Below are 13746 nucleotides of genomic sequence, written 5' to 3' on the forward strand. Positions count from 1 at the left end.
TTTGAGCACAACCATCAGTTGTGTGCTCCGCAAGCGTGATAGTTTCTCACAAGCGATAATGCCAAAACTTATTAACAATGAAAAGGAGTAAATCAGGCCAACAACATAGTTCGTTTGCAATTTATAGTGCATATGAATTAGTACTAGAGGGTCTAACCACTACTATTTTTTTTAAATATCTTTTTGTTTTTTTTACATATGCCTGAAATTTAGTTCTACTTTTTCTCTTTGAGGTATATACTAGGCCTCACTGGTGTTAATGATTAGGATTTCATTAGGATAAAGGTCTTATGGCATAATTTCTTGGGTTTCAGCATCAAACACCATATGATGTCACTTCTTGTGATGTCACTGAAGTCAAAGAGTGTGTGAGATCACTTCTGCTACCCAGGCATTTTGGTGAATCAGTGTTAATGAGTCCCACTATAACCACAACATAATGAATGCAATGGCGAGAGAGGCCATTCACAGCAGTGATAATACCTGATCCTGCTATAGCAGCGAGCAAGGGAGGTCAGTGCAGCAGGGTGCAGCGCTCTATGTTAGGAACTAGAAACTAGGCCCTCAGAGTGTGGTGAGGCGAGGAAGCGGGAATGAAGTTTGCAAATGGAAGCCAACCACTGTTGCACGGTTCCACTGTACCGCCTAGCCCACCTAGAGTTAGCACCTGCCAGGCCTGTTTTTATGTCCAAAAATTGGGAAACTGCACTGAAATCTGGTGTTTTTCCCGTCTGAAATGTAAATCCAAAACAGCAAACAGATAAAGAAATCAGTGAAAAGATATTCGAGAGCATCTAAATCGTTTAATTTTGGATTGTTGAAGCAAACAGAGGTAACTGCCATTTCCCCTGTCGGCTCTTCATAGTACCAGAAAAGCAAAATGTAAACAAATGGCCGCCAATCTTTTTCTGAGAAAGGTTGAAACCTTAGCCCTGCTCCAGATTTGAAATATGAGTTGGGCATACCACAGCTACCACTCTGCGCAAAATCTGTCTGCTAGAGGACAGGGCTGGCTTTAGCACTGGTGGTGCCTGGTGTGTCATTCTTTTTTTCCGCACCCCCCCCTCACCCCATGACCACTTCCTCGGATTCCCTCACTACCACCTAGCCAAAGTGCCCCATATCGCTCCATAGCCCCTCTCTCACATACGTTGCATTTGTTTTAAAGCGCTGGTAAAGACTGGTTTAACTAATCCACTCAGCTGTCAACATAAAATTAAAAATCTGTCCTTCGCAGCAGGCATACTAACCCTCTGTGCTACTTTATGGCGAGTCCAAACTGCCACTAGACAAAACACCAGCACGAACATTAATCACAAGAGTTATCTTGACAATTTTATAGCCGCCTGAAACTGGATGCACAAGGAACTCTGCAGTAGGTGTTTTTAAATCGTAAGTTATTGCTAAGCAAAGCGCCCTCCCCTGAGGTCAATACCCCCACCCCATTCCAGGTCGGCACCTAGTGCTGCGGTACCAGTTCCACTGCCGTAAACAAAAGGAATAAAAAAATATTAAATCAGGGCAGGCGGTGCTGTGGCTGCGAGGCTGATTTATAGGGCAGGGCCAGAGTCAACGTTTGAAAAGGGAAGAAAGGCAATCCTCTCTAGAAAAAAGCCTCTCTGCAATCATGGGATACAGGGTTACCTGTCTTGAAGTGAGGACAGGGGCGAGGAAGGCGATTAAGGGTAATGGCATAAACCAAGAGTTGTATTACCTTTTTAGCATTCGGAGCAAGGAATTCAAAGGATTCTTGAAAGACGAGCACTGTAAACCACTACCCGCAATAGGAAGCAGATATTATAAATTCTTTTAAAAATTGGAATTCATTCCCTGGATCCTATGATCTCACTCCGTTTGTATCAATCTGTCTTTTCAGGCTGAGCTCCAACAAACTTACTGCTAAGTCTGGCGAAATCTTCAGACGTCTTCTGGAACATGAGGAATGTGCCATTGAAAAGCTATGGTAAGTAGACTTCATGTGTACATTGGACAGAATGAATGCCCTTAAAGGCCACCGGTTTGGCATGTATTGATTGATACGCTTTCTCAAGGGACAGTCTTTCCGTCACAGAATTAATATTAACAATGTCAGATAAGTTCTACAACAATAGTAAATCGTAAAAGTGGGGTCAAGTTTTTGTTTCTTAGGAGTCCGATCCCATAGGCATTGTGTTTTTTTGCATTCCGCAGGTAAGAAAAATGACATAATTGTTTCACTGCCAGGATGTGCATTAGAAACCTGTACCATGAATAAGTGAACATGGTGTTGTCATGGTTTACTGCCAAGTATGGCACTTGATCGCTAAGGGGCTGATTTAGCCCCTGGAGATCGGAGTATTGACCGTGAGGTTAGTGGGCATTAAGTTTCGCCACCTTGATGGATGGTACTCTGTCCTATATAGAGATGAACCCTGGCAAAGCGGTCATCTCAGTATCTTGAAACGAACCGCAGTCACAGCAGTTCCCTTCAAGGTACAATTAGTGGAAGGGATGGCCTTGGTTGATTTTGAGGGCTGTCCACCCAACTTGTAAAAATGTTTGTTTTTCGAAAACAAACTCCCAAACTTTCCAAGACAGGCCGTCCACTCTAAACAGAGTGGATGTTGTGATGGCTTCACTCCGACAGCCCCCTACTCTGTTGTTCTGTCTGTGGTAGCTTTCTATCATCAGAGCCAATGGGACTCCATTAATGGAAAGCTGACGCTCCTCCTGACCCTAAATAGGGTGGACAGACCTTCAGTTTCGCAGAACGCGTACATAGTCAAGTTTGCTATTCAGTAGCCTGGTTGCCTAACTGTAAACCATCCTGTTAATCTTTCCATTACCTGTTTTGAGATAGTCGGTGTCAGGGCTTGGCAACAGTATTACTCCTATAAATTCACTACTTATCCCTAGGACTGAGAAGAAAGATGGAGGGTTGTGCCTTCTCGATTGATCAACGTTGGTAAGAAATAAATGTCAGAAGTTTTGCTGATGTTTATCAAGTGCTTGGTTTTTATTTATATTTCCATAGATAAAGTGCAGATAGAGATTGTGAAGAGAAAAGCCGACACGTGTTTTGCCCATTGGCCATGGGCTTTTTCAAGGCAGAGCTTCGTTATGACAAATAGTCTTCCTATTCCTTTGAATGTAGAGTGCTTCGTCTCTGCGGTCCCAGAACTAGGACTAAGCAGGGAATATGGCTTTTTTCCCTGGAATCACACCTGAAGCTTGAAACATTTTTACAAGTCCTCTTGTAAATACGGTTCAGACAAACTTTCACAGTCCCTTCGTAAGCACAAGTATGAACCAACTTTCAAACATGGGCAGGAAAGACAAACAGGGTGTGACCCATACACCCCCATGACTTACCTGGAGTGGAGTTTATGCATGTTGAGCAATGAGCATTCCTGTCAGAGACTATGAAGTAGTATGGATCAGTTATGTTGCCCTTTTCCCCAAAAGATGGGCACACACACAAGAAATCCACACTATATATATTATAAAAGTTTTTTTTATTAAAGTCGGTTTCTAATGCAGATTATATGAATGAGCATTATTGCAGAAATATAAATAATGGTGAAAAGCAAAAATGTAAAATGTGATATATGTAAATACGAGAATAAATGGCAACATATCAGATGGTGATTGTAAAATCAAATAATTGATGGAATCAACCTTTATCGCTATCCCTCCTTTTCTGGCCTCCAATGTCTATAGTAGCTCTTAAAATACAATACAAAGTACTGTCCTAGATAGACTTTTCCATACACACCTTTCACTCATTACCTTTTGATATTTTTCAGTCTAAGGCAAGTGAGGTCAGTCCCTGTCTTCGTTTGGTTGTCCTTTGACTGAGAAAGTGACAGATAGCAACAACACATAAATGACTAAGACAGACAAAAGCCTTGAGCCTAATTAGAAAAAGGCAGCATTTTAATGGGATTTTTAATTGCAGTTTTGTTGCGCTTATTACCCTTGGCAAGGCGATGAACTGCTTTATGCCGGGCAACACACTGTCCCAGTACCTAAGGATGGTGGTTAATCCAGTGCATATTTGTTATTGTTGATTATTGGAATCAGTCTCTTGCTCTGATGGAGAACATTTCATGCCTGTACTCCAGTGTCTTTAAGGTGGATTCAATTTATATGAGATCAGGTGTGATCATTGTGGAGGTAGGTCTGTGACTGTAGGCAGCTGGTTGGCGGAATTAGTGAATGAGCCGGAGGAGATTATTTATTGCTAAATTGCTGGGTTTGACTTTTATTGCAAGACATGTTGTGATCAGGATCGGACTGGGAAAGAAAATAGACCTGGGCACCAAAATAAAAGTGGCCTCCATTAGTGAACCAGATAGCTACAAAAGGGGCCCATATTTTCAAATTAGGGCAGTTTTAAACTTGTAAAGACACACTGTGTAAGTGTTTAGCAAGGTATGGAAGACTTCATGGATTTGAATTTGCTGTGGGCAATGTCTGTGTTACTAGAAATCAACAGTGAAAACTGGCCAACCAGTCCATAAAACAGGCACCCAACAGCCCAAAAAGCAGCCTACACAATGACTTGTCAGACCAGTCGTTCTGGCACTGCCATAAGGCCCTATAGACTAGCCTGACCCTGGTTGTGATCTTTGAGATGAGGTGTGGGCAGTTTTCAAAAATACAATACTAAAGATGCAAAAGCAAAAATCCCATAGGTTTAAAAAACAAAAAGCTGGCAATAGATGGTTGCACATGAACCAGCAGCAACAATTGATTATTTTCAGATATTTAACTAAGTTCATTTCATTCTGAAATTGATGGCTTATTGGAGTGTGAGCTTCCTGATCTCTAAAGTCAAGGACGGAATCCAAATGGGTGGAGAGGACATGTGACAAGTCATCCTAATACAGGAGATACAGCAGGAGTTCATCACCTGAGGTAATTACTGGAGCAGCCAGCTCATGACTGATGAATGAATAGGAGTCACAGGCGATACACAACTTGTTCCATCTTCCCACATATATCAACATGGAATGTGTGTCAGTAGCAAGTGCCTCAAAACAAGCAGCTTTAAAGATGGGCAACTGCATAGCATTGCAGTAATGCTTGATGTAGCACTACTGGCCAAATCAAATACTAGTGATGCACAGGAAGCAAGAGGTCGTTGCTCTAAAGGAACATTTGAGACGATCAGAGCGATTAAAGCATTGAAAGACAGGCTTCACTTAAGGGGGTTGAAGTCTACAAAAAGCACAAAGTCCACTGTTCACACATGCTGGAAAGCAGATCTGCTCCCAAGTAGGAAGCTGTAGCTTGTCAACAGTCCAGCTCCCTTGAATACAGAGTCCTGTTAATCTTGCTTAGCACCTTCGAATGATGGCAAGCATAGCACTACCTAGAGCAATGAAAACCATTGATACTGCACCAAACAAGTTTAAAAACAATAACTAAAGTAGGCAGGCACAGTCTCCAAAACAGCTTTAAAGTCAGTCAACAATGCAGAGCCATTTTTTTTTTTAGATAATGTTTGAAACATCAGTTGTGTTAGGACCATGAAATACGGGACAAACAAGATCATCAAAATGTTTCGGAAACTGAGAAACATCAACTGGCACCAGTGACTGATAATACAGACAACCCCTTTGGAAACCCAGAGTTGGGAGACATGGGGCAGGATTGTAGACCAGACATTTTTGATTGTTTCAACAGATCAGTTTGTTTAACAGAAAGGATTCCAGCTGCACAATCCTTGACTTTAAGCCAACGCTGTTCCACTTTTCCAAACTTTCAGCTGATTTTATAACTTACAAGGATGTTCATTGTAGGAAAGTACTCCTTTTTGCATGGTTACCCCCGACTTTTTGCATGATAGCTGATGCACTTTAAGTGAGCGTGAACTGGGCCCGTGCCAATCAGGCTCCCAGTGCCTGTGTTCTTTCCCAAAACTGTACCTTTGTTTTCACAATTGGCACACCTCTGGCTCACACATAAGTCCCTTGTAAAAGGTACCAGTGGTACCAAGGGTCTTGCCCCTCGCCAAACACATACACACTGCCATTGCAGACTGTGTGTTTTGGTGTAGACAAAACTTAAGAGTCAACATGGCACACATCCCTTTGTGCAATGCCATCAACCACTGATTGTGGCACAGGTAAATCACCCCTCTAGTAGGCCCCACATCCCAAAGGCAGGGTCCACCATACCACAGGTGAGGGCACAGCTGTATGAGCAATGTGCCCCTACAGTGTATGCGCCATTCACAGACACTGTAAGCGCACTGAAGCCATATTGAGTACATGGGCTGGGAGTTTGTCGTCACAAACTCCACAGCTTTACTGATGGCATTACTGAATGTTAAGGAGTTGGGTATCAAACTCCTCAGCATAATAAACCCACACTGATGTCAGTGTTAGATTTATTACAAAATGCACTCTGGGGGGATCTTAGAGATGCCCCCAGAAAAATGAGCAACTCCCTCATGTCCAGTTGACTCATCTGAACCAGCCTGCGAAACACAGACATGTTTCTGACCCCCTTAGGTGGGAGCCCTTGTGCACTTGTGGGTCGGGACATAGGCTGCTTGGAGTGGAGGTACTTCACACCTACACCCAAGCAGGAACAGCATTCAGAGCGATGAGTCTCAAAGCAATAAACATGCCCGTCTTAAAAGAGTATATCGAACCCAACATCACGAGGCCCAGAGATGGTTTTCCTCTGACTTGAAGACCTTAACATTAGCCCTGCGACAAACTGAAAGGCAGTGGAGAAGTAAATACTCACCTGACGATAAAGAGTCTTATCTGGTCGCACAAAAAAGTATAATAAAACGATTCAGAACACAAACACTGCATATTTCTCCTCTAATATTACAACTTCCACAAACTGGTCTAAAGAAATGTTTTCGATAGTCAATAAACTATCAAACCCCGATAGAGTGACATTAAAACCTACTCCTTCTCCATCACTATGTGACTCCCTAAATAAATTTTTTATTGATAAAATTAAAGCCATTAAGGCCAGTATTCCCATATGTCAGAGCCCAGTACGCGTGATGGTACCCACAAATCCATGTTCCTAGGATCAGATTCCAGCAATAAGTCACAATGCATTCCTGGACCTGTTGGCAAAAGTAAGATCGGGTTCCACTAGAGATTGTTGTCCCCTATGGATCTTAAGATAGGTCGTTTCTGCTCTTCCTGGTTCAGCTATGTCTCTCTTGAATGAATCATTGTCCCAGTGCTGTGTTCCTGACACCTTCAAGGAGTCGGTCATCCCCCTCCTGAAAAGTGAGGGGCGGATCCTAAAATCTTGACCAACTACCGTCCTAATTCCCTGCTGCCCTACCTGGCCAAGGTACTTGAAGCCTACGTGGCCAGATGTTTATCTACCTTTTTCGAACAGTCTGAATGTTATGACCCCCACCAATCAGGGTTCCGGCCAGCGCATTCTACAGAGTCAGTTATACTAACATTACTGGATACCCTGCAAGGGAAGGCTTATAGGGGCTCTCCGCAGGCCCTGGTGCTACTGGATCTCTCCGCAGTGTTCGACACGGTCGTCCATAATATACTGGTCAACCGTGTCGAGGGTGCGGGAATCCAAGGCTCAGCTCTTGAATGGATTTGTTCCTTTCTGAGAAATCGATCTCAAGTAGTCCGTTTAGGTCAGTTCACAACCCCCAAGATGAACACTACTTGTGGTGTGCCACAGGGCTCCTCACTTCCCACTCATCTATTCAGCTTATACCTCTTTCCCCTGATCTATGCTCTTAAAGAAAAGAAAGTCCGGACCTTCAACTATGCGGATGATTTCCAACTTGTGTTTTCTATCGGTAACTCTCCAGAATCCATCAAAGAATTTCAGAGTACGATGCTGTTCATCCGTGATTGGATGAACAGCAATCACCTGAAGTTAAATCCAGATACGACGGAGGTGATTTTAACAGGGGGCTCTCTAAATCCCTGCAGTCCCCTCTTTTGGCCTAAGGAGCTGGGACAGTCCCCCACCACCTCGGTCTCTGCCAAAACACTTGTGGTCATTATTAACAGCGACCTCACAATGAAGACTCAAATTGGCTCTGTGATCTCAACATGTTTTTTCCAGTTGAGAAAAATAAGGAAAATCAGTAGGTTCCTCACACAGGAAGCTAAAATACAGGTGGTTCTAGCTATGGTGATATCGCATATAGATAATGCCAACTCTCTATACTTCGGCATTCCAGCTAATCTTGTCCACCGACTCCAATTGGTACAGAATCAGGCAGCAAGACTGATTCTGCAGGAAAATAGGCGTCAGCATGTCACCACTCTTATGAGGAAGTTGGACTGGCTCCCCATAATTCAGAGATGCGCCTTCAAGGTAGGATGTATCATCTTTGAATCCCTGAACGGCAAGAGACCCACATTTTTTGACAGTATTATTGAAAGATACACCTCGACCCACAATCTGAGATCCACCCACTTGCATCTTCTGGCCTCTCCGTCATTCAAGTTGAAGTGTCTCGGTGGAACAAGGTTCACCTTACTAGTCCCCAGACGCTGGAATTCCTTGCCCTTAGAAATTAGATCCTGCATGGATCTCATGAGCTTCAGGGGACTTCTAAAAACATGGCTATTTAGACAGGCATACGAGTAATGTCCAGGACTATGGCATCCCTTAGAGTAGCGCCATGAAACCAATCTGGTGTACGTGCGCTGAATAAGTAATATATAACATAACATAACATAACATATAACAAAGGCTTCCTGCCCTTTGATATGCTAGCCAGGGCCTCTCCAGCAAGTGAAGATGCCTGCCCACTTGACCAAACCCCTATTTTGGCAGCAAGGTCGGCTGGAAAATTAGTAGTCAGGAGAGGTGTGTCCCCTCTCTGCCAAGACCACCACTAAGGTGCCCTGGACCGAGGTGACCCTCTCCTTAGGAAATCCTTCATCTTGAAAGGAAGAGTTCAACCCAATCAGGTTAGGGGGGACCCCCCTCCCCAAAGGGAGGGATCATCCTATGAGTGTAGTCACCCTAAATACAAGTAGCCCATTGGCTACCATCTACCAGCAGCTGTAACACCCTTAAATTCAGTATTTAGGTGTACTCCTGAACCTTTATCCTCAAATTCATGCAATAAGAAGTAGAAGAATAAAGAAGATGCCATGCAGCAAAGCCTGAAGATGCCCACTGACTTGGCCCAAGTCCTACAGGCCTGTCTTCAGCATTATAGACCCTGCGAAACCAGATGAGGACTGCCTTCACTTCTGAAAAGGAAAGATCTCCTCAGGACAGCGGCCCAGTCCACAAGAATCCAACTCAAGGACTACAGATCCAGCTTGGAACCACAATCCCAGCCTACTCCACACTCGACGCCCGAGGCCCGAGTTTGAGTGGCTCACATGTCCTGTGAAGTCTCCCCAGCAATCATGAACTCTTCTGCATTGGTGGCTGAACTTTCCTGGACTCCACGAAGTCACCTGCAGCCTCTTCACGAAGGGTCCCCCAGAACGCGACCCACTCCAGCAAAGAAAATCCAACATCAAAAGGCACCCCTGCATCCTCAGCCCCCAAATCTGGGGTGCCCAGCTGATGGTACCAGGTGTCCAGCAACCCTCCAACTTACCTGCCCAGCCATTGGTCAACTTCGTTTAGTCACCTGACTTGAGACTGCAGCCTCTTTATGGGACGAGAACCTCCATAGAAAGGCATTGGGCACCTGACGCTGTTGTGCACCCTGCACCCAGCCGCCCCTGTGCCGCTGGTGGTGTAGCTTTGGTGCTGCCTTGTGGCCCTCTATGTGCTGATTTTAACCCCCATCGCCTGTGCCCTGAAACCATGGATACTTACCTGAAAACCGTGCCTCTTCCATGTGCGTGCGCCCAGCCTCCATTGATTTACCTTGGGCCCAGTGACCTCTGCACCCGGCCGCCGTAGTGCCGCTGGTGGTACAGTACTGGCCTTAAACTGAACCTTGCCAAGTGTCGATCTTAACCCCTGAAGACTGGGAGAGTACGTTTTGTACTCACCTGTTAATGCATACTACCGTTTTCCTCCTATAGGATTGCATTACATTTACAAACCTATTGCATACAAAAGTCTATCTATTTCTGTTGCAAAGTTCTACTATCTGAACTGATTCCACAAAAGTATTTCTATTACTGTAAAGCATTTCCTACTGCCTTGCAAAACCTCTTACTGCATTTGAAAAGTATAATTGCTTTTGAAACTGTTACTTACCTGCAACTGAGTTTCTCCTGGTTCCAGTATTAAAACAACAAAGTAATAATTTTTTATACAAAACAATTAGTCTGGTTTCAGTCTTTGAGTGTGTGCTATCATTTTCTGCCTGACTGTGTACAATAAATGCTTAAAACAGCCCTTAACTGCTCGACTACACTACGACAAATAGAGCTTTTAGTACTGAGCCTCTGAGGATCCATTGGACTCTGTACACCATACTTTACTTTGGTATAGTATATACAAAGCCAGCTTCCTACATTCATCCATGCTAGATGACAAACATACCTACTAATACTTCAGTGATACATAAAGTGACTATCAATTTCTTCAAGGATTAGTAATGACACTGTAATTTAACTGCCTCATACATACTCCTGTACAGTCATTTTCAGATTTAGAGAAGGATTTCTCATGGCCTGAGAATTTTATTTTTCATAGAGATCAAAGCAGGGACCCACATATGTAATAGCTGAAAACACAGAGCCTCCCCAATTTTAATGAGTTTTAACATTAGTGTTTATTCCCTGTGTAATTCATAATTTCCATTTTCTCTCCACTCCTTTGTGCTCATTGTCTCTGGCCCAGCATCATATGCCAGGTCAAAGCATAAAACCTAATCTCATCCCTATTCTTCTCTGCACAAGCCATCACATTTTATAGTGATACAGGCTATTATATAAACTCATAATTCTTAGCCCGAAAGGAACCAAAGCCATTGCCTTTGCCAGTGAAGATATACCTTCTTACCACAGTAACAACAGGTTAAATTATTTGGGCCATTTGCAGGTAAAACGTGTTTTGCGATTCTCAAATTGCGATTTTTAGGGAATCGCAATTAGAGAATCGCAAAATGCAATGTAGGTAGGATTAGCAAAATATTTTGCGAATCCCACATATTCCTTATTTGCGATTCGCAAATTGAGATTCGCAAATAAGGAATACCTTGCCATTCATTCCTATGGGCTAGAGTGTCCATAGGAATGAATGGGAAGACATTCTCAATTTGCTATTCTCAATTAAAGAATCGCAAATTGAAAATGCAATTTCAAGGTTGCAAGGGTGACAATAGGACACCCTTTTGCACCCCTGAAATAAACATGTGTGCACATGTGGCGCACATACATGCACTAAGGGCATGTATGTGCGCCACATGGCACTTTGAAAAATGCAAAATAGTGCATTTTTCAAAGAAATCGCTAATTCCCACCAACCTGAAGTTGGTGGTAATTTGCGATTCCTTAAGCCAAAATCGCACAACTTGGGTGCTTCCTACATTGCATTTAAGGAATCGCAATTTGGGATTCCTTAAATGCATTTGCAAAATAAGGAATCGCAAATTTTGCGATTCCTCATTTTGCATGTGGGTTGTTGTTTGCTACATAGCACACTGTCCAAATTGCGATCGCAAACGCTGAAATTCTGCGAATTTCACCATTTGCGATCGCAATTTGCCTTCCTACATATGGCCCCTTCTGTAATCACATACCATAATGCCAATATATTCAGATACCCCTAAGTTTAAGCAGGCTTCACGTTCTCATAGTATGAATTATTGTTTGTTTATTCTGCTACAATATGAGATATTCCTTCACAATGGGCTTTTCGAACAATAATGAATATGAATAGTATATGAATTCCAATGTTAAGACGAAAAGAAATGTAAAAGAACAGCAATACGTCCCATGCAGGTAGGTGGTAGCATCATTCTTGCTACATTTGCCACACTGATGTTGGCGCTCTATAAATTCCCTCAAGTCTGCTTTAAAGAGCTTGACAACATATTCTACGGTTAGAAGGATAAAGCTTTACTTTTTTAATGGGTGCACCTTACCCTACAATGCAGTAGGTTTAGCCTCCAAAGCCATAGCCACGCCCTATATTTTAAAACATGAGCCTTTCACAGTGACACTAAGATAAGGACAAACTGGTTAATCTGCTGTAATGTGGCAGCATACCTCTCTTGCTAAAGCACTTTTGGTCCTAACACTATGGTGGCAATTTCGATGTTGGGATGAATAGCTTTCGCCTGACACCAACTCCGCCCTGGGACCGACCGACACCCAGTCAGCGGTCCCGACTGCCAAATTAGGATGCGACCGAACTCTGTTTATTCCCCTTCCTACATTTCCCTATGGGAGCATGCATTATGGCCGTAAACCGGCCTTAATGCATGCTCCCATAGGGAAATGGTAGGTGTGGTTCCTTCCTGTACCCCGTGGCAGGCACCTTAAGGGGCCTGCCATGGGGTACAGGAATCAACAGGGGGGCACCATAGGTGCATATAATTTACAGGCCCTGGGTATATGTTATACCACTTTACAAGGAACTTACAAGTAAATCAAGCCTACCAAACAGGTGTAAACCAATTATAACATGTTTAGAGGAGAGAGAACATGCACTTTAGCACTCATCAGCAGTGGTAAAGTGCCCAAACAGGGCTGGACTGGGAAATGTAAACTGGCCCTGGCAATTCGGTCGGGCTGGTAGCAGGTGGGGTGTGGGGGGGAAGGACGTGTAAAACACTGCAGCTGCTTTTGTTACAGGGGACTGATATTGTCGGCCCTCTGTAACAAAAGCACACCACCAGGGGTCCAAAACCAGCCCCCACCCTGACGGCCCACTGGGGAAAAGCCCAGTGCCCGCTACGGCCAGTCCGCACCCTGTGCCCAGAGTCCTGAAGCCAATAAAAACGAGGTTAGAAAAATAGGAGAAGGAAGTCAAAAAGGTTGGTTTAACCGGCCTTTTCCAACAACTTCAGACGCCCAATAACTAAAGCATGATCTGCACCTCACCCATACCTGGATGGCCAGCACCTACATCAAGCTCTACCCCATAAAATCAGAATTAGTGCTATTCACCAAGAACAAAAAGCAACAACTAGTCAAAAACGTGCTCATTGGCATGGATAGATGTGAATTCCAACTTTCCACAACACTAAGGCACTTGGATTCACCCTGAAAACCAATCTCACCCTCAAGGAACATATTGCCAAGAAAAATAAGTCAGACTGAGACCAGCTCACTTTACTGTAAAAAGTAAGACCATTCCTCCCAGAAAGTGGCTTTTGAGCTTCCATTCAAACCTCATACACGTGGGTAACGGCAATGTCCTGCTCCTTGGCTTGCCTAATTCCACACAATGCCCCTAAAGTTCATTTTGCATCAGTGGCCTGAACAAATATGATCACATCATCCCAGCCTCGTAGAATACCTCTGACATCCCATGCTGACCTGCTGAATCATCTTCAAAGCAACACCCACCCCCCCCCCATATTTGGCTGACAAGCTTACAACCTTCATTTTCTCTCAGCACACTTGCCACCAGGACACCAACAAAATGAAGATCAAGTGCAAAAAAGAAAAGACAAGGAAACAGACCCTCTATACATATGCACCCATCACCTTAGCCATCAGGATTACCCTAACCCTGCTCCAATTTAGGAAAGAGCTGGAGACACCAATTTAAAGAGCACTACATCACAAAGCATTAACAGTCCACTTCAGCTCTCAGAATCCAGCTACCTCTCCAATTGCTTGCTGACTGTATCTTTGCCTTTAACCT

The 13746-nt window shown here is 43.7% G+C and overlaps 1 protein-coding gene across 1 annotated transcript in view; it reads left to right on the forward strand.

The window, feature by feature from the left end:
• The window catches only part of LOC146855753 (NLR family CARD domain-containing protein 3-like), a 203160-nt gene that overhangs the window by 131429 nt on the left and 57985 nt on the right, over positions 1-13746 (forward strand). Inside the window, exon 2 of the mRNA XM_085653670.1 lies at positions 1877-1963. Within this exon, the coding sequence (XP_085509796.1) occupies positions 1877-1963 (87 nt within the window). The remainder of the gene's footprint in view (positions 1-1876; positions 1964-13746) is intronic.

The sequence above is a fragment of the Triturus cristatus genome, chromosome 4_1, assembly GCF_964204655.1.
Source record: "Triturus cristatus chromosome 4_1, aTriCri1.1, whole genome shotgun sequence".
NCBI lineage: Eukaryota > Metazoa > Chordata > Amphibia > Caudata > Salamandridae > Triturus > Triturus cristatus.